At 42.2% G+C, this 22176-nt stretch overlaps 1 protein-coding gene and 1 long non-coding RNA gene across 8 annotated transcripts in view; one reads left to right on the top strand and one right to left on the bottom strand.

The window, feature by feature from the left end:
- Positions 1–22176, top strand: part of LOC144326940 (uncharacterized) — a 35478-nt gene that overhangs the window by 3335 nt on the left and 9967 nt on the right. The gene's annotated exons all lie outside the window — the stretch shown is intronic.
- BRD4 (bromodomain containing 4) overlaps positions 3638–22176 on the bottom strand; it is a 75906-nt gene continuing 57367 nt past the window's right edge. For 6 of the 7 annotated variants that reach the window (XM_028717228.2, XM_028717233.2, XM_028717232.2 and 3 more), the window contains 9 exons: positions 16794–16846; positions 15481–15799; positions 14023–14556; positions 11482–11594; positions 11141–11297; positions 10853–10980; positions 10459–10670; positions 9854–10118; positions 3638–8505 (listed from right to left, as the gene is read on the bottom strand). In XM_028717228.2, coding sequence (XP_028573061.2) covers positions 8437–8505; positions 9854–10118; positions 10459–10670; positions 10853–10980; positions 11141–11297; positions 11482–11594; positions 14023–14556; positions 15481–15799; positions 16794–16846 — 1850 coding nt within the window. In that variant the 3' untranslated portion in view covers positions 3638–8436. Of the gene's footprint in view, positions 8506–9853; positions 10119–10458; positions 10671–10852; positions 10981–11140; positions 11302–11481; positions 11595–14022; positions 14557–15480; positions 15800–16793; positions 16847–22176 lie in introns of those variants that run through there. The other variant, XM_028717234.2, reaches the window with a different exon arrangement.

The following is a 22176-nucleotide window of genomic DNA, read 5'->3' as shown; positions in this document are numbered from 1 at the left end:
CATGTGTTCTTACTCCAAACTTAAAACAGCATTCTGTGGCCACTGAGCGTGCTCAATCTTATTAAACTGTGTTTCTCCCCACATCCTACATGTCTCTTGTACTTCTTCCATGCCAGCTGATACCTTCCTTGGTGTGCACGAATGAACACAAATGTGCCATCTATAGGCTTAAGATGAATATTGCTGCTAGTGTGGCTAAGAACATGTGACTCACATTATTAGCAGCTATAATGAATGTATCCCCAATTAAGGATTACAGACTTATTGGCAATAATCACTTGTGGAACATGGGAACATTTCCAGAGCTTGCCATTACTAGGAATGGGTATATAATTTAAGCTGGAACTCAGCAGAACCTCTTTCAGCTCAACAAATTTGGGTGGATGCTCAGCAAGTTTCACCACCTCCTTCTAGAACCCCACCCCCATACTACTATATGCAAACTGATACTGATGTACATCTGATATGAATAATAACGTGCTTGTTTGTATACTGTTATAAATAACAAGCTATGGCCTCTTAAACTATGTGTGTGGGGTTATTGGTTTTGTTTATTATTATGGTATGCATTTCTGTGGTTTTATATTGTAAACTGCCCTGTGATCTTCAAATGGATGTTATAGAAATTTACCGTATTTTTTGCCCTATAGGACGCACTTTTTCCCCTCCAAAAATGAAGGGGAAATGTGTGTGCGTCCTATGGGGCGAATGCAGGCTTTTGCTGAAGCCTGGAGAGCGAGGGGGGTCGGTGCGCACCGACCCCTCTCACTCTCCAGGCTTCAGGAAGCTATCCGCTAGCCGTGGGAGACGCAGCTCTCCCATGGCTAGTGGAGAGCTTGCCGGCACCCAGAAGCTTGGGGCGCGCTGAGCTCAGCACGCCCCAAGCTTCGGGCTTCGCGCAGCCCTCCGCTAGCCGCGGGAGAGCCGCGCGAAGTCCCGCGGCTCTTCCACGGCTAGCGGAGAGCTTGCCGGCACCCAGAAGCTTGGGGCGCGCTACGCTCAGCATGCCCCAAGCTTCGGGCTTCGCTCAGCTCTAAGCTTCGCGAAGCTCAGGCTTCCCCCGCCCCAGCCCCGCACCTGGGGGGGGAATAATTTTTTTTTCTTTATTTGCCCCTCAAAAAACTAGGTGCATCCTATGGGGCGAAAAATATGGTAACAACAATACACTCTAGTAAGGGAGCTTGTCAATAACCCATTTGATTATATGAGGTATAATGATTCTACCACTATGAACAGAACTGTATCATTGTGTGTACCCTATGGTAATAATAATGATAATTGGTATTAATCGTGTATGAAAATCAGCTCATGTGTTTGTTTCAATGTCAGCTTTAATTTCCCACCCCTGTCAGAAGAGTTTTGAAGTATGTTCACCTTCCAGGTTTGAGGAGAGGTACCCCGTCTGCTGTCATACATAAAACCCATAAAAAGCAAGCTCATTGGCATACTGGGACTTACTCTGCCTCACAAGCAAGGTCTGGTGGAGTGGATAAAATCAGCAATTGCAGCAGCAGCTCACCTAGGGTAGGCAATCACATCCTCTCCCTTCTAGGGGGAAGGCAGGGTGGTGCTTTGCTCTTCCCCCTCAGCAACGCCAACTGTCTCCACGAATCGTGGAGAAATTGGCAGTAGCGGGCAGCCATGGGAATAGCACTCCACTGCAGCTGCTGCCAGTATTGCTGGCTGCTGCCTGTACTACATACAAAACTATTTGTAGAAAAAGTATGACTTAATCCAGTAGTCTGTTGTAAAGTGGGACTAAGAGCAGAGATTTTTCCAATTTGTAACACTTCCCTTGAAAGAGGGGTCATCTGATCAAAATGCCCTTTAAAACTGCAAATTGGGGAGATCACACAGAACAGAGACTTGAATGTTTTATAGATCTTCCTTCTACTAGTGGTTTTGTAGGCACCTGCACACTGAGCATCACTGATTCCCCATTTTATATTCTGGCCATGCAACCCTATTACTATTGCTCTGATATTTGATGTAGTCAGTCACATAGCAGCTTCAAACGGTTGTCACATCACTACTGTTTTTATCATTTCTGTAGCAATGGAGTGCCCATCATGATAATTCATCATTGCCAAAATACCAGCTTTTCTAGGGTTTTAAACTTTGAGCAGAATGCAGGAGTGTATCTCCTGGCAGGGGCAGGTTGTAAGGAACATGTTACAGCCCTTTCGAGTATTTCCACTTGTTCCTCAGTGATTTCTGGATACAGTTCAACTCAAGATGCTAGTTTGGGTTGCAAAGCCCTTTGATGGTGTACGCCTCTTAAAGATGCTGGTGGTCTTAACACTCAGCTGATACCAGCCTGCTTGAGATTACGATCTGTGTACACTCTCGATGGCAACTTCTGCAATTGCAGGACTTCCTTCCCCTGAAGACTCGGCAGCATCTGAGGATGTTTCAGGATTGTTGTAAACCTTTTTTATTTGGACTGGTTGTAAGCAGCTATGGTTAGGGAGGTAGGATGATGGGTTATATAAAACAATAATAAAAAAACTTACTAGTTGGTATTTTTTTACAAAAGTTCACTCAAAGTGAATTAACAGCAAATGAATGAATGAATAACATACATTAAAACTAGCATAAAATGAAATAGAGAAAAAATCAAAATCATATTTAAAGGCAGGACACAATTCACTCACTTGAGGCAGGTAGATTATGGGGGTTATGGCTTCACTAGCTGCCAATTAGCTTCCAGGCCCAATTCAAAGTGCTGGTTTTGACCTATAAAGCCTTTAATGGCTCAGGACTGCAATATCTCAAGGATCACCTCTTGCCATATGAATTGACCTGGAAACTGCAATCATCATATGATCCCTTCTTCATGTGCTTCCTCCATGAGAGGGTGGCAACAACAGAAGGAGCATTTTCTGCAGTGGATCTCCATTTGTGGTGTGCTCTCCCCAGGAAGGTCCAGCTAGCACCTTCATTATCCACCTTTAGCTGCCTAGCGAATACGTTCCTCTTCAACCAGGCCTTGGGCTAATTAATAGACATCCTATACCCTTTAAAATGTGTTGGGCAGGAGGAACAGAGGTTACTGGTGTTTTGGTTTTGTGCTTATTTTTATTATATATTTTGTGCTTTAATATTGTATTTTTATGCTGTGAACAGCCCTGAGATCTATACAAATTTAATATAAATAAATAAACAAAACACCCTGTTTCTAGTACTGTCTGGCAGTTTTGGATTTTGACTGTGGTCTCCTATTTTAATGGGTTGCAGTCCTGATATTTCAACATTTGGTATGGGGCAGACATTTTTTTTGAAGAAGCATTTATATATCATCAACTAATAAAAAACAATAAAATAATTAAAACATCATGAAATTATAAAATTATGAAATACAGAACAAATTAGTTTATTCATTAGAGCATATATAGGTTGCAGTGCTGATATTTCAGCATTTGGTATGGGGTAGATTTGAAATATTTGAAAACAAATTGTAGTGGCAATTTCTGTACTGGGGAGGGCTTTCAGAGAACTGAGCTTGTACATCATGCAACTGAAATTTGAACTGTGAGGGAAACCAGTTGATGAGCTGGGACCCAACATTCAGTGTAGCCTTTGCCAAGTCTTCCTGTACAAGAGCAAAAGATCAAAGAAAAAAAGTGTACTTCATATCTTCAGTACAAATGTTTATTTTTTGCAATGAGAACTGCACAAAAAACCTTTAGTATATAAGTGAAAATTCTATGAATTCCCTTCTACAAATGTCTAAAGTGTTTAATACAATTTCAAATTCACTGACATAATTATTTGCCAAGCGTTCCGTGCATTAAGTACAGTGGGATTGTACATTTCTCTTATTCATTTGTACAAGACTGAAGAAGGGGAAAAAATAAACAAGATTACATCATTTAGGCTAGACTCCTACATCTAATGTCTGTAATTGTTAAAATCATACATGGGGTTGGGGGAAGAAAGGGAAATTAAATATGTCTCAGTCTGAATGACAACCAAATTATAAACACAAACATTTTGTAAAAACAGAAAAATAAAACACAAGAATAGCAAAAAATACCTTTGGCAGAAAAAAAAGAATCATGTCCCAACTAACGATATCACCCTATGTTCATCATTCAGAAATGTGTAAAAATAAAATACCAAGTACAGCTTTTAAAAAATTAAAGTAGATAGGTGCAAGCCTGTAAACATTTCAAGAAGTTTGCAAAAGATAGAAAGGAGGGGAGGAGAGTGAGGAAGAAGAACGAGACAGCTGAGTAAGCCACCAATCTAAAAAACTCTATCACTACTTGGAACTCTCAACTACCGACAAGGTTTGGCAAATGTCAAATGCAAAAAGAGGGGTTAACATTAAAAAAGGACTAACCTCACTACTGACTAGATACAAGGGGTGTTGTTCTTTGCATACATATAAATTATATATTTTTAAAATTTTACAGCCGAGGGTGCTCTCTTGGTAGAAGTTCCAGCATCTCCATTTTGTTATGCCTTTATTTTTGTCAGTATGGTGCGGTTTTATTATGTACAATTGTGATGAGCTCATGTGTAACCAACTCTTACAGTGGATGTGAGCTCATCTGTGATCAACTCTTACAGCGGATGTGCACTAAAAGTACCCCAAAAACCCTGAGCTTAAAATTAAAGGAGGGAGATGATCATCCAAAGTGCTTCGTAAAAAGGGCAAGTGGGGGTGGGGGAGACATGGGGGCAAGGAATACTGTGAGAAAGGACTGGCAATGGAAATGAAAAGATCAGAACAACGTTCAGAAGGGAAGCCAAAGTTCCTACTTCCCCATCAAAGATCTGCACAAAAAGAGCCAAGAAGAGAAGATTAAGGCCAGTTAATGAACTTGTGGTAAATAGGATGCGCCAGTGGCACAGGGAAGAGGAGGGGATGCAAGGGGCTCTTTCTACTTAATTCTGAGCCGTAGCCACAGTAACATGAGCCCCCTTTCCCTGACAATTTCTGGGATACAATTTAAAACCAAGGGCTAATCCATCAATTAAACCTTCACAAAGAATCTGCGTGAGTGAGAGATTCAACATCTCGTTCATTCTGAAGTAATAATGCTCACACGCCAGCAGTTAAAGGGTGGAAGCTAGTTTTGTGTACAATCCAGCGTACTGTGACTACCTTTATGTTGGTCCAAAAAATGAACAGCTACACGTTCCCAAGCATACAGTGACCCCCCCAGGCCAGTGCACAGTCCTCAGAAACCCAGCATCCTTTGGACTACACAGTTGCATTTTAAAGCTAAGGGCAATTATTGGCCAGAAGTCTAGCCCACTCCTAATACAGATCTGCTGGGCTTGGAGATGGAAGTGCATACACCCCCTTGGCCTTCTCAAGACTGGCAACTACCAGGAAGAAGGAGAACACAGACAACATTTTGCTTGCTTTAAGCAACTCATGGTGGCAGAAAGCTTGACCAACACCTACTTGCACATCCTTTCAGCAAGGTAATACTCGACAGCCTTCACAGAGGCTATCTTGGGAGCATCTCTTCTTTAGACACCCCTTCACTCCCTCAAAGTACCCAACTGTCTGGTACTCTACACAGAAAAGCTTGGAGATCTTCTAATGATGTAGAGTTAAAAAGGCACCTTTAGGTAAAAATTCAGTGTGAAGACCAACAGCTCACAAGAATACCAAAGAATCACTGGCCCCTAAATTCAGTCTGTTCCCTTCAGTACATGGCTACTGCTCCATGCACCTCTGACAACTAAGGGCATAGAGATTTAATTGCTCATTGAAAGGCCAAGTCCAAAGTTAGGCTGGGAATGGGTGACACATGGTCTGCCATGCCATCTGACAGTGGCAGCCTATAGCCTGGTATTGGAGCTGTGCAGCAGGCCACAATACACACCTGTTGCAAAAAGACCTGAGATTGATGCTGAAAAGGACCAAAAGATGCAAGGGCAATACTAATCAGAGGCAGTTGAGAGCTACCTTAGGTATTGCCTTTCCCACTCCTCCCAATACACTGGAAAATCACATGAGGAGTAAGGGTAGTACAGTCTTTTCCAGGTCTGGAGACATGAAGGTAGCCCAGCATAAGTTGCTACCTATATTTATGTCATTTTGGACACCACCGTTTTCACAACATACATATTATATAATACAAGGCTGAGTTTATCTCCCATTTGGCCAGTTATAATCTAGTTGGGCAATGCATCTCATATGAGTGAAGAGATGATGGCAAATTATGCAAACTGTCTTTCAAAACGTATGTCATATGGGAAAATAGAGGTGTCTTTGGCTGAACGCGCAAAAGTGAGGTTGGTTTGAGGTGTTCACGCAAAGTGATAGCATCCTCTACAGCAGCTAGCCAGGGAGGGCCCGAGCTGCCAGGAATAGGTACACTGAATAACAGTGTTCGATAGCCCAACCCCACTGACCCAGACTCAGGACAGTTTCTGTCAGAACAGTCACATTTTGTCAAGAGAGGTATCAACACAAGCTCTACACTGTCAAATTCTGGGGCCAGGAGGTCCTCTGAGAACACTTGTTTGGAGGAAGAGTACAGAAAGGTGAACTATCTATTCCTTCCTCTCCTTTCACTGGATCCTCAAGGGGTCAGCTGCAGCCAGTCCAAATGCACCAAACCTAAGCACTTTTCAGGCAGCCAAATTTAAAAGAAAGTATTTCACTGACAACATGGGACTTGTCCAAGGCTTGGAGGACCATTGTCCATAAGCAGACAAACCTTGCCTCTTTCTCATTGCAACTGAAGTGGGCCAGTTTTCACTGCTGGAAGCTACATCATACATTTGCTAAGATTTTTCCACTGCAGGAAGAGGAAGTAACTGAGAGCAATCCCTGCATGGTCTTTTCCAACTTTTGGTTTAGTTCTACAGCATGAAACCAGCCATGGGGTAAGATGCCTTCTGGGAAAGTCTCCTCTGAGAAGGCACCAACTGCTTGATACTTTGTCTTCCTACAGTTTCTAGGAAATTCTGTTGCTTTAGGATTGCTCCCAGGGAAAGCTTTTCCCAGGTTTGTGACAAGACAGAAACCCTGCTAATTGTGGCCAGAGAATTCCTTTCTCTGCTGGAGCAAGACAGGTGAGGGGCAAGCTGTCCTTTTGCAGCTTTACCCCCTTAAGTAATTTCATCACAAGCAGGATTTAAAAGAAATGTCAGTACGACACCAACTTTAAAAAAAAAGAGATGAGTTTATTCCATGATCAGTACAGACCAAATGCATATTCACCGTATTAAAGTAAAACCAATTAATTACTCCAGAGATTGGCCAATACTGACACACCAGTATTGTACTGTATAGTGGGTATTTATGGCACATAAACTTGGAACAATTCAAAGAGTAAAATGGAAAAAAAACACACTAAAGGTGCTGGGAAAACGATCACTGCTAGTGTGTGAGAGAACTCAACTGAAGGCAAGAGGAGCAGGCCTTCCTGCTGATCCAAGTCCACTCCCACTCCCTCCTTGGAGTTGCTCCTTTGCTGTATAAAAACTAATTTAACAGACTCCATGACATTTAAAACCCAAAATGTATCTTTCTGGTATTACAGTTAAAAATATAGATGAAAAGTCTGGAACTGAGCAAAATATAAGCAGTGTCTTTACAGAGTTTGGTGGGCTCACCAATAAAACTCAAACAAATATATGCCAACTATATTCACTATACAATACAGCCACAGTCAAACACTATTGACAGGGTGGGAGATACCCCTGGTGCTAATGTTTTCCCCACTCCAATCCATAATGAAGAGACAAGAATACCCACTCAAGAGCTGAGCAGTGCCAATTTGTCTGGAGGAAAATAAACAGATTGAAAGAAACTGACTTTGGTTGGTAGTCTAGCTCAGATTCCTGGACCTCCACACAATGCTAAAAACAAAAACCTCACTCAAATCGCCAGGTAACACTTGACACCTCCGCTAAATTATTCCCTTTTTCACAAGCGAACACTTACAGAGAATGGCTCCCAGCTACAGGCTTGTGGGAAGTTTAGTTAAAGGCAAAGCCAGTGATGACAGGACTCGGAAACAGCTTGTATGTCTTCTTGTACACAGCCTCTCAATGCAGAGTGTCTTGTGCTGCCAGCACACAGCATTGTAGAGTCAAAGACATTCTGTAACTCAGAACTCTTAAGAATAGAAAAGGGGTGAACAGCATTAAGTCCTGGATATACTGCAAGTAAGTTTGGCATAGAGAATATCAAGTGATCAGGGGCACCCTTCCCGGTAACTGCATGTCCACCGACTCAAACCTAGTACAGAGTTGGCTTGTCTTGGTCTTTCTTTCTTCAGTGAGGCGGGGTGGGGAAGAAAATCACATTGTAAGGCAGACTCTGCTGATCCTTCTGAGGCCGCATCTGTCACACATGCAGAAAGGCTGCAGGAATGCTCTCCTCCCAGCCGCCAACAACACTATGGAGAGTCAAAGATTTGCCAGGAAATTAAGGAGTCAGGCAAAGAAAACCAGGCGCTATTAGAAAAGATTCTCTTCAAATATTGCCAGCAAATCACTCTGGAAATTCATGTCGATAGTAGCTGCCATCTGGAAAAGAGGAGAGAAGGCAACAGTCACCCAGGTTTGCAGGAAAGGTTATATTCAGATAGCCATCCAGTAGAAAAGGGGGCTTTCTGCTGCAGAACCCACCAGGCAGTGGCAATCTCTTCCATAAAGGGGCAGGCTGAATTCTTGACTCCAGAAAACCTAGTGAATAGCACAGTATGTTTGGCAGGTCTAAGGAAATCATACCAGACAACATTAAAAGGGCTCCGGCAGATGGTGCTTTCTTTTCTGTTATCTATTACACCACTGCCTTATAAAAGAAACAGGATAGAGTGACAGTGTCAGGGAACATGATGTTGAGAAATGTGTGTTGGTATGGGAGAGGGAGAGGAAGAGAGAGAATGAAGGATGCGAAAGTGGGACAAGAAGGAAGTATAATTTAACTTCAAAGTAGACACCTATGGCTTGGCCCTAAGAAGAACAAGTTGTGTGTATGAAAGGTTCGGTGGAATAAAGGTCCCCCTTGTGCTGAAGACAAATCTGATTAAACCTCAGTGGCCTGGTTCACACATAACACCAAGCCATAGTTTGGTTAGTCTGATTAATTAACATGGCTAAATTAGGCCTATTAATTTTAATGGGTCTACTTTGAGAAAAACTTAATGCCACCCACAATGTGAAACCATAAGTTGTTGTTGGCTTATGAACATGTCTTGTTTTAACTACAGATAGGGGTTATGTCAAAACCCAACAACTCTGCTTAGCTCTGGTTTGTTAGGCCACTGCACTTCAGATGCTCATCAAGCTACAAAGGCACAAGGCAAGAGTGGCATTTAGAAAATCAACCAAGCTTTCAAGAAACAAGACATGTCTTGTTTGTTCGTCTGTGAGATAACTCAGCATTTGCTGAAGCCATTACTACAAACCATGACTTAGCATTATGTGCACATGGAGCAATGACCATGTGTGGACAGTATCTGTACACTTGTAAAATGCAGACTCTGGGAACTTCCATGAAAAGGGTATATTAAAAAGAAGGTCAGTAAGAAACAGAGAAAAGAAAAATATAGAAATTTAGAGAGAGGGAAATCTGAGAGCTTTGTCAATGAATATGGAACAACTATTTCTAGGAGGGACACCTGATTTACAGTCACAACCCTAAACATGTTTACTTTACTCAGAAGTTCCACAACTCAGTGGGACTTAACACATAGGTACATGTACATGGGATTGTAGGCTTAACGTGAGAATCCTGTGAAAAAGACTGAGGATCTCTGGCAAGTAGTGAGCAAATTAAAAATTATACCAGCAAAGTGAGCCTCTGTTGTTTAGCTTGTTGTCGAAACAGCTTCTCATTCAAACCCCAATAATCCCTTTCTCCCTCACTTACTGCCTCCCTGCGCCTTCGTTCCTGCTCTCGTTTTCTGAGCATCTCTCTCTGTTGGTCCAGCATGGACTGAGAAGCCTGTGGCTGAGAGCTCTGTGCTTGGGGAGCAGAGGCTGCTGCTGACACCTGCTGCTGCTGCTGCTGCTGTTGCTGCTGCTGCTGTGGTGGTGGTGGTGGTTGATGATGCTGTGGTGGCTGCTCCTGGCGCCGTCGGACTTCTTCATGAACTCGACGAGCTTGCTCCAGAGTATCCTCCTCTTCACGACTCCTGCCCAAGACCAAAAGTACCATTAAAACCATACGCTACTCTTTGCATTTTTTTCTTTAGCACCTGAGAAGGTACTAACAGCGTCCAGGAATAACATGCTGATTTGAAGGCACTGCTCGACAGCTTGTTAACCGTGAAAATACAAAACAACGGGGGTATAGGATTTCTGCTATAGCTTGACCTCAACCTACCTAACAGCAGGTTGGCATAGCAAAAACAAGACCTAGCACACCTATGCCAAATTACAGCACCTATGATCATAAAATTATGTGAACACAATGAAGCATGTGCTTGCTCCTTATTTGCAGGTGAATGGGTTAGCAGTACAGGCTCCTCTCACCTCATTCTCTCTTGCTCCCGTCTCTGCCGCTCTTTCTCCTTTTCTGCTTGTTCTGCCTGAGCCTTCAAAGCCTTCTCACGCTCCTCCTTTTCCCGGGCTGCCCTCTTGAAGTGCTCAAAGCTGTCGCTGCTGGATTTCACTGTAGAGGATGGTGCAGTGGGGTGCTTCTGCACTAAGCTTGCCCAGGAGCCCATATTCTTTAATTTCAAATCCTGAGGAGGAAAAAGAAGAAGTACATTACAGCTTATAACTATAACTCTCTGTTCCACTAAGAAACAATGCCTAGCGGGAGTGTCAGCAATTCATCCCAGATCGCTAAAATCACATTTTCCAAGGATAGTTATAATACTCTTGATTCACTTTTAGAGACACTTGCTGATAATGGGACTGTTACCTTTTTAGGGGCAACTGGTGTTTTTGGTTCCTGCTTCAGTCTCTCTTTGTCCTGGACTCCAGGTGGTGGATTTTGCTCTGGGGGTCTTATAACAGGCCGCCCACTGTCCACTGGCTTCATCTCTGTTCCTGAAACAACAATAATCACTGTAAAAACCTGTTCCTGTTGGTCGGCACTATAGAAGGATTGATCATAGATCAGTATGAGAAATTTAGTCTTTCCTTTTTTATGTGGACAAATCTACAATGACACATCACACTCGACAAACAGATTTCAATTGTCACTCACGTTGTTGGATATGTGTAGGTGGCTTGATGCTCTCTGGGTGTTTGGGAGGATCCTGCCGCAAGGCTGGGCTGAAAGTCTCATTTCGGATGACTGGGGATTGCATCTTTTCTTCTTTTACCATAGGCTGTGACTGAACCACAGATGCGGCTCTCAGTTCCTGTCACAGCAGGACAAACGCATGTCAATCACAATTTCCTAACGTAGCTTTCCCTGTGTAAGCCCACCCCATCTTGCACTAAAAGTGTTTGGCAAATACCTGTTTTCTCACCTTGATAATGTTTTCAAGGTTCATGGGCAAACTGAATTCTGGAAAATCCTTTACATTCAAACTATGTCTTTACCTGTTTTTTTGGCTGGACATTTGGTTGCGGTGGAGACTGATGTTGCAGCCCCTGGAACTGTGGCATCTGTGGGGAATGCATCATGAGAGGAGAAGGTGCTTCTCTCAAATGACCTGTAACAATTCAGCACCAGTCCGTCAGCTTCTTATCACAGTTCAGTCAGAGCCATTAACCAAAAGTTCTGAGATAATGGGCCAATGATCTGCAGTAGAAGTTCTGACCAGAATGTGTTACAACTGGGGTTGGGAACGCCTTTACTAAATTATTAGCTATTTACCAAATATGACTTCATTAAAAGCATTTTTGCCCTCTAATGTTTCTCAAGCATGTTCAGATTATCATATGCTCATCAATGAATGGAGAATGGGTGTGTTTTGCTGCATACTTGCAGGAATCAGCCCAATGAAGCAATGTGCAAACTAGAGGTTGATCTTTCATTGTCTGCACCATTATGTGGTCTAGCCATAACCTATGTATGTCGATTCTGAATGTGTTTCACAAAAGCTTCAAAATGCTATTTTTCACATTTAATGTTCCCTATCTCCACTCTCATCCCCCCCCCCCAGTTCCTGTCAGTGACTTCTGCATGCTACCTATGCCCTGATCAGTATCTGCCAATCAATTAAGTTACCTTCCTTGATGCCTTTCAATTGTTCTTCAAGACCAGAGGTCAGCAACCTAAGGCCCATGGGCAGGTTCTGGCCCATGAGCTTCCTGGAACCAGCCCACAGCTGTTCTGTGGATCAGCGTGGGGATTCTTTGCTCCCCCCCCCCCCCGCGGCACCATTTTTTCCGCCTTGGAGACCAACTTCCGGAAAAGTGCCGGAAATAGCGTGTGCACATGCACACAGGTGCTCTTCCGTCCCAGAAGTGCGCCAGAAATAGTGTGTCCTCACCCGGAGGAGCGCCCGTACGCGTGCATACACGCTATTTCTGGTGCACCTCCGGGACGGAGGAGCACTGGAAATAGCTTGAGCGCACGCACGGGTGCGCACACCCTGGCCCACGGAGAGGTCTGCCGGGGAGTGGACCAGCCTGGCCTCAAAAAACGTTGCCGACCCCTGTTCAAAACTATTTTATTTTTGCAAAGCCTTTGCAAAGCCACCCAGACTTCACTTACCTAGTCCTCCATCACTATGTGTCTCTGTCCTTTCCCATCCAAACTACAAATGAGTTAATACTTGACTTTTCCCTTTTTCCATTTCAGTTTTGTCTGTTTATTGTACACTGCAAGCTCCTTAGGAAGAGTTAATATTATATACAGTACATAAGTGCTCAATGAATGTTAGCTATGAAGAGGAAGAAGTGAAGACCCAGACAAAACACTTCACTATGCCTCATTAAGAAATCCAGCACTATGACTGTGAAAATATTTTCTGGCTCTTCTGTCCTACAGTGAGCACATTATAGCACCTTAACTTTGGCTCCTACAGTGCCTGCAGGAACAATGATTAAAGTGCTATATTTTTCCCAAGGTGTCATCATTCAGCAGCGGACTCTTTCGGTTAATTACAGATGGGGCACCATTTACACTGTATTAGTCCTTTTGAGATATCATAACCGGTGTTCGAAACTCCCATTGTTCTAGGCTAGGCATATTTTGTGACAGGGAATTTCATTAGGATGAGCAGTTTGAGCAGTTTCTGAACTCTGGGCACAGTACTGCACCTAAGATTTCAGATTAAAATGGCAGAATGGAAGGAAAGGAGGACCTTTTTCTGCCTCCCCACTTCCAGCTACTCTCTGAAGACTGGAGAAGAGACCCTCTTAAGAATATTAGGGGGGTGGGCAGGGGAAGGAACATAATATTTTAGCTGAAGTTCATTCATTTTCATCTTTGTATTCTTGTTATAAAAGTGTGCCTAGACATTCTGTTGTTGCGCCATAACCTAGGTTTAAGGTGCCATTTAGCTCCTAGCTTTCATATCTTAGTTTCTAACACTGATCATAACATAGTATGTATGTATGAGATATGAATACAGAATGATGCAGCAGGACACATGGGATTTTTGAATCCAAAAACAGAAAACCTGAGTCAAATGCATTTTACCTAATAGCTCAGATAATCTAAGACAATGGATTGCTTCACCTTATAATATTATTGTCCTTTAAGCAAGGGAAACTGAAGTCTAGGGGAGGTATTAAATGAGCAAGGGGCATTCTGAAAAGAAACACTATGCATGGCACTAATTGAACAGAGTACAGGTGCAAAGGAAAAACTGTTGGCTACTGAAGCGTCAATGTTTTGTCAAAATGAAATTGTTATTACTAAATGGATACAATAGTATAACATTGTCAAACAAAAATATATTGGAGATGAATTTGATTTAAAAACCCACAATAACTCCAGTTAGAAACCCCCCTTTTCCTTCCTTGTGTTCTCTTCAATTCATGACTTTTAAGTAGTGTGATAGCCTCCATTGATTTTATCATAAATAACATCAGTAAAGCGTGGAAGATTTTGGAAGCAAAGCAATTCAGGGCCCCCACCCCACCCTGGTACGTTTCAAGTGTTTATTATATTCACGTTCGATTACTCACCAGCTGAATAGGGATCTGGCTTGTGATGTCGCGGCGATGGGTGGTGTTGGATGACTTGCTGGGGTTTTGACGGCTGTGGCGGCGGCGGCTGTTGCTGCTGTGGGAGTAGGTGCTGCTGCGGAGGTGGCTGAGGCTGAGGGATATGGGGAGGGAACTGCATTGGTTGCATATGTACTGGCCTCTGCTGTGGCTGATGCTGCATCTGTTGCACTGGAGCATGGGGGGGAGGTTGCAGGGATGGCGGAGGCTGCGACTGGACCTTCACTGAAGGGAGGAGAGAAGTCTGTGGCTGCACTTTCTGCAGCTGCTGAATGTACAGCTGCATCTGGCTACTACTCAGCAGGTTGTGGTGAGGAGCAGGAGGTTCTTCATCCTCTAAAAGCTCCTGGGGAGGCTGGGGAAGTGGGGGCTGCGGAAGCATGGGTTGCTGGTTAAGAGCTGGTGACACTGCGGGAGGCCGAGCAGGTTTAGGGGGGAGTGCTGCAGCTCGATTACTAGGTCTTGAGGGTTGCTGAGGCAGAGCATTGTGCAAAGCTGCGGAAGAGAAAGCAGGAAGACATTACATCAACACTGTGACACGGAAAACAGTTGTATTATTCTCACAGATTAAGGTCAGGTCTATGCATGCAGCTGAATGGGAATAAGGTTGCTGAGCTCTGATACAGTAGAATGGATTGTACTACTACAGGTTTCAGGTGGAAGATCACCTTTTTTTTTTTTTACCACCACCACACACAAAAAAGACCCACACAACTTTTTCTGTGTAAAAGAGATCAACTGAGAAAGGATCCTGCACATTATGGCATAGAAAACCAGCTCTCTAAACTCAAAATCCTCACTCTTCAACTATGGCCCGGTGTTGATACACTGTTCAAGTCTTTCTAAACCACAGTTTAGCAAGCTGGGAACAAGAACTGGGACTGAATGACATTCCCCATCCCATGCCTCCTCCCCTTCACACACTGATCACACGCACTCTGGGTGGCTTACAGCATATCTAAAAACATAAGACATCAAGTGCTAAAACCTCCTGATACAGGGATGCCTTCAGATGTCTTCTAAAATTTGTGTAATTATTTATCTCCTTAACATCTGAAGGGAGGGCATTTCACAGGGTGGCGCCACTACCGAGAAGGCCCTCGGAGCTGGACCTCAGTGGACTTCAGGCTGAACAATGCGGGTGGAGACGCTCCTTCAGGTATTCTGGGCCAAGGCCATTTAGGGCTTTAAAGGTCAGCACCAACACTTTGAATTGTGCTTGGAAACGTACTGAATGATTTCACTGGATACAACCCCATGGTTTAGCAAACTAGGAACGTTATGTCTAAAATAGCCCTCTGATTTCAAGAGAAACTTCCCCTTGATTTGTACTCCCTTGGCCTGCAATATTGCTCAAATGTCCACAATGTCCTATGAGGAACTTAAAAAACTAGTACACATCCAAGAAACAGCACTCACCTGGAGGAGAAACTACTGTATGCTGATTCAAGTGAGGAGGAGTGCTGTGCTCAGGCTGCTGGGGGAGATGGGGCGGCATTTCTGGCTGAGGAAGGTGTATAATCGGTTGAGTGAAATGTGAAATAGTGTCAAACATATTCCCTGGGAGCGGATGCTCCATAACTGGGATCTGCACTGGAACAAAAGCTGGAGGAGAGGATTTGACTGGAGGGGCTGCTTGTTGAGGGGCTGAAGGAGGTGGTGGGGGCAGCTGCTGTGGTTGCAACTGTGGCTGTTGCTGCTGCTGTTGCTGCGTCTGCTGATGGTGGTGATGGTGATGCTGCAGGAAAGAAACAGAGTATACAATCAAGTTTCTGCATGGGAAACAACAGGGAGGGAGTGCTACCCCTTTCGTTAGACCGCCCTGTCCCTAGTTTCTCCTTCCCAGCATTCACTCAACTGAATCGCTAGGATGGAGAAAAACAGCGTGGAGAAGGGGAGCTGCAGTGGAAAAACTGTGGGAACTGTGTTAGCTTTCCCATGATAATTCTCCACATAAAAACATCTTCTCCCGAAGTTGCCTGCTTTTACAAAAACTGGTTGCTGAAACTTCGTACATGCACTTGTGCGAAGTGTGTACCTTAATAAGAGTATAGCAGACCACCGAGCCTTAGGAAGAAAAATATGCAACCAAATAAAGTACTCTTTTAGAAAAAAACAAAACCCACTGTATTTTTTTGAAGTTTACTGTTGCCCCAGCCCCATACTCAATGCTAGCTTCAGCAATCAGTAAATTTATAAAAGTATTCTGCCAGGAAAGATAGCACTGCACAAAGAGCAAGGTAAGTTCAATACTTAGCTTCTTGCTCCCAAACTGTACTTATGTAATGGAACTAACTGAAATACTAAGAATTTCAGGTAAAAAATCTTCAAAGGGCAATTTAAAAATCTTTTATAACAGCCTCTCTTGTTTGAGCTGCACTTCCTCAATAATCAAACACTTATTTCTTCAACTGGGAAAAAACATTAAGCCTTTGAGGAAACCTGAGAGCTGGACCCAATGATAATTCCTTGTCCATTCTGGACCCTATCTTTCACAAACTCCAAACCTTGATTAATGCTAGGGGCCTAGATGAATGAATCCTACTGGCTCCATAGTCTGTATTGCAGGATTCCATATCCTGTATTGCCTTCCCATGTGAGACAGGTCTAGGGAGCTGAGATGAGCAAAGCTTTTCCCATTCTATTGGACGTGGAGTGGGCTTCTTTGTGATAAATTAACATAATGTCAAGCAGAGAAACATTAAAGTATCTTCCCCTATACAACAATGTACCTTCTTCTGTTCTCGTCCAGAATGTCCTTTTTTCTTAAGTTTTGGAGGCATTTCTGGGGGAAAAGAACAACAGAGAATTACAGTGCTTTTTCATAACATTGTTTATATGTAATGCTCTTTAATATAAGCTATTTTTTGACTATGAAATTCAAATCAAAAGGCGCAAAAGTCATTTCTGGAATCCATAGGAAACTGCCTGATTTCCCCCCCCCCCCCAATACGTATGTGCATAGAGAAAAATGTTCTCTATCCCTTTACATGCCTAGAACAATCCCAATGAAGTAACCACTTCTATTTTACAAAGATACCATTACAACCAATGCAAGCTCTGGGGTCAAAGACTCAGGAGAAAGAAAGCAACCCCTGGGCTTAGCAATTCACTTTTGTGAGCATCTTCCTCCAACAACTCAAGCTGCCTGCATAAATTTTACTACACAGCTTTCCTCTGTACTTTCAATACTAAATAATAGCAGCAGCTGAATCAGCTGTGGCCAGGGGTGTGGGTGGGGCTGCATTGCTCTCCTGGCTTCCCAATGCTGCACATCACTGCCAATTACCAAGAGAGGAGGGGCAAGGGAATGGGGAGCTTGGTATGCTGTAGGCTCACTGCTGTTCTGCCCCTCTCAGCAACTGGCATTGGGAAGCCAAGAGAGCAACGCAGCCTCACCTGTGCCACTTCACTATTGTACAGTGGTACCTCGGGTTAAGCACTTAATTCATTCCGGAGGTCTGTTCTTAACCTGAAACGGTTCTTAACCTGAAGCACCACTTTAGCTAATGGGGCCTCCCGCTGCTGCCGGAGCACAATTTCTGTTCTTATCCTGAAGCAAAGTTCTTAACCCGAGGTACTATTTCTGGGTTAGCGGAGTCTGTAACCTGAAGCATATGCAACCTGAAGCGTATGTAACCCGAGGTACCACTGTATTGAATTAACGGCCATTACCATCCCATGTAGGCTTGTTTCCTAGGTAGCCTCGGAGCAACACTTTGCTCTAGAATTTTTACTACTACATTCGGTTAAGCTTTGCATTACATAGTAAAATTGCTACAAAAATGTCCTCACACGAAGACCATGCTCTGCCTTTTTCAGTTTGATGGCTTTTTGGTACTTAAGGCTATCTCAGAAAAAATAGAAAGCTAAGGTAACCATCTGGGTAGGATTCATCCCTCCCATGCTGGCAATGGGGTGCAGGTGAGCGTGTGAGAGACTTTCTTATGACAAACATGTGTACAACTGGACAAAGACAACTGTAGAAGGTACTTCAGTGAAGGAAAGTGTTTTCCTAGTCTCTATAAAAAGCCCAAACAGTCTCTGTTGACAGGAAGTTGGCTCAGATCTACCAACTTAAAGAACAGGTCAGAGTTAGATACAGCGCACCATCTGGGAAAGAGTAAGTTGTCCTATAGCACAAGGACCTCTGCCTGAGCAACAAGACTTTCTCTCCCTCTCTTCACACCCACAACCTGTTCTGGAAGTTCCCCCCAACTCTATAGAGCAAATTTAGGGGGTGTTGTGGGGACAGCAAGTCTCACTGGGCAGATGGAAATCCTTGTGCTAATGGGACTTTGTTGGCTACAACTCTGAAAAATTAAGGTGCCTTTCAAAACTTGTCACCAGCCACAGCCTAATAAAGACAGCATATGAAGTACCCCTTTACTGCTCTTAAAACAGAACCACATAGCCTTCCCTACAAATAGCAACAAGTATCACGTTCTTATCAATATTCTACCACTACTATCAGTTGCACTGATATTATCCTTCTTGGAAAAAAATCTACAAGTTTACCACCAGGCCCTTTATTGGGGAAATAGCAGTTAGTGGAACTTGTTCAGCTTTCCCTACTTGGTTACAAGGATCCAAAAGGTTTCTAAGTATCAGATGTTTTATTAGAGAAAGACCTTTACTGTGCCAGCTACTGATTTCTACTTTCCATGCAATCATAATTTGAGGGAAATTCCATGTTGCAGTTTAATGATTTAGAGCATTCCTGTGAAATGGGGATAGCAGTTTATTGGCCAAATTACCTGTGAGGCAATTAACTTAAGCAGTTGGTGGCTCTTTGATGTAGGTTAGAATGTGAATAGTATGAAAAATAGGTAGCACCACCCCTAGAAGACAGCTTGGCACCGGCTACAGATCATGTTAGCTACTGTAATTCTTTTTTAAAAGTGACACCTTGAGAGTAAAGCTGTTTAAGAAACTGGACAGTGCTATGTCAAGTTTTCAGTTTATCAGTAACATCTCAGTGCTTAGCATGTTCTAAAAAGCACATGCTACACATTGCTACGGAGCAGATAGAATAAAGGGTAAATGATGCACACATGCATATATGAAAATGTGTGATCTGTTGCAAAACACTGGCCTCTTGTGCTATTATTAGACAATATTCTATTTCTAACAAGAACTATAAATATTGGGATTCCATTTTAATAAATGAGGAATTGTTAGCTGACTAAAAGGGGCAAAATAGCTATGGATTTGATGCTGATGTCTTGTGTTTGTATTTGTGCTTACATCTCTCTATAGTTGTCTGTGGCAATATCAGCTTCCTTATAAGAACGAGCCAATCAATGAATGAGTTAAGGAAATAATTTTAAAACCTTTCCCGAGTATGCAAACCACACAAGTAGCTGCTTCCAAGGGCTCCAATGGAGAAAGCCTGGATGCATGTGTGAAACTTGCAAACACAGCCCATACCAGGAGCAAGCCCTTAATTTAAAAGACCTGGGCCTTCAGAATTGAGCTTGTGTAAATGTAGTTGACTAGACAATATGGTGCTTCTGTAAGGAAGCAGCCTTCTTTTATCGCCCTAGGAGTTACCATAACATCACAGGTCTAACATATTGCCAAATCCACCTAGAATCCTTGTTGGGGTACCAATTGAACCTGGCTTGCAAATATTATTCAGTGCTCAGTTTCTCAGAAATCCACCTTGGATTTTTTAAATAGCTTTTTAGTCAATGACAAGCCTGTCATAATGAAATTTTCACAGCATATTTTTGTACATTGAGCTGACTGCACTCATCTGTCTATATTATACTTCAACTAACTGCACTATTGTAAGATACTTCTAAAACTAATTTCAAATGTTATTTCGGCAATATGGTTGCTGTTAAGTCAGTTTACTGTGGCCAAAGCTTCATGGGCTTGTGATAACACTTTCCTATATGAGAAGATTACATGATAAATATCTGCTGCTGTACTGACATAGGTATTTATTTATTTACGCTTTAACTTGGCAACTGCATGAAAACTCAAATGACATTATTTTTGGCCGCATACATACTCCTGAGATAATGTATTATGAATTGGGCCTCAGAGTGGTTTTGATACATTTTTGGATGAGGGCATTATTTAAATGAATTGTCAGGTCAGACAATTTAATTCCTGTAAAGTGGGAGATTATTTTTATATGGAAAGCATAACTTAATTTGATAAAGCAGAGTTAACGTCTAAATATACAAGGTTATGAGCTGCATATTCTTTGTGCTTTATTTTCTTGGTCCCATACTCTGCAACTCCCATATAATTTAGCTGTGTGTGTAAACAATACGAGGGGGGGGGGGGAGAGAGAAGGGAATTGTTAAGGAAAGCATTCAACTTAAGCAACCTGAAAAAACTGACATGACTATTTAAATTATTTCTGGCATAATTTGAGCCTGATCACTCGGTGACTTGACAGCTGTCTATTCCTGAAATGAAGCTTTCTTCTGGCGGTCTAATGGGTGCTTATGTGTCAGTGTTTCATGCTGTGATTTAAATATTTAGTACACCCTTCAGTAGAATTACGCAAATGTGTGACAAACTAATGAATTTGTGCACAAGATACTATGACGTTCACTGTCACATAGGTGAGAATAAGCTGGATCATCAAGTAGCAACATCAGCATTTCACTATTCAAAATAAGGAACAAGCAGAGGCCGAAGTGAAGGTTTTCTTCGTTTGTTTCAACTGGAATAGTTATTAAAATGTTTTGATAACAGCACACTTGTCTAGGTAAGATAATGCTTAATTTTAAATAATACAAAAACATCCAAACACAACACAGACTTTATGAACTGCACTTTCTGGATTTTAATGCAGTTTTCAGCTTATTTAAAACTGTTAGAATGACCATAAAGTAATTCAAAAGCCCCACTTCCCACATGTATACAAAACCTGATTAACTTCCTCTATAGACCTTGGCCAGCATTCCAAGTATCACAAGGTTGCTTCTGCTTGTGCTAAGGGGGCTTATCTTCTCCCCTGTTCCAGTGGCAGCTCCCATACAAGCTGAAGGGCTCCACCCAAAGGCTGGTGGACCCTCTGGAATAGCTTTCAGGGGGCCCCAAAGTTTGTAGGGCAGGGTAGAAAAATGGTCAAACTTCCTGCCTTGTGTGTGCAGAAGTGTCTTTCACACATGCACAGAGTAGTTTGGAGAGGCTTTGGCATTTGCACTTTTCAGTCCCGCAGAATGAAAATCAGAGTTCATTGAGAAGGTCCTATTTTGGTCATCAGATCCTACAAGGGATTTTCAGTAAAATAAGCCTGGTGTGTTAAAAAAAAAGAAAAGAAAAGTTGTTTTATTTTCCAGGTAAGCTAGTGAGTGCTTTCTCAAAAGCATCAAGGTCCAACTAGTTTATATGTCATCTTATATGTTTATTTGATTTCCTTAGGAGAAGTAGCAACAGTGACTGGTACTAGTATAGAATGTGAAAAGTAATTTTCCCCACTTTGAAATGACAGGTTAAAAACTACAATTTTAGTTATCTTACAACAGGTACATTTTCTGTAGCAAACCAAATTCTTTATTTATTTTTATTATTTTAGAACAAAAATAGAAATACTATACAACTTATTTTAAAATTATTGTGATTACATCATTGTTAAATCATAAGCATGCAGATAAAATAGAAAAACAGATTATATAAATTACTGATAAATTATTATTTGTAAAAGTAAAATAACTGAACAGCTGAATAAAAATGACAGCAGACAGTCAATTCATTATCAAATGCACTTTGAACAGTTCACACTTGTGCATAAGGGAAAGCAGAATTACAGCTTTGCTAAAAACATGCATTTATACATTCCAATAAAAAAAATCAAGCCTTTATCGTATCTATCCCTTCAGAAAAATTAAAAAACAAATGACAGAAACAAATGCAAAATCGAAAAAACAGTTTAACAATACTAATAAAGACAATATATTTCAAAAGCCCTGAATAGTTTTTATAAATGAAGAACCTTTACTGAAATGTCAGAAAGCACTGTGCTGTAGTGTTGAATGCACAAAGGCAATCATTTCAATATGTAGCCTCCCTAATCCTAAAAGCTTAGATTAGATCAACTTTATACATAGTGTTTCTTGCCATTGACAGTATGTACACTGAATAATTCTA

This window comes from Podarcis muralis, chromosome 2 (assembly GCF_964188315.1).
Source record: "Podarcis muralis chromosome 2, rPodMur119.hap1.1, whole genome shotgun sequence".
NCBI classification, from domain to species: Eukaryota; Metazoa; Chordata; class Lepidosauria; order Squamata; family Lacertidae; genus Podarcis; species Podarcis muralis.
Note: the sequence above shows the minus strand (reverse complement) of the source record. Positions and strands in the feature narration are given on the sequence as shown.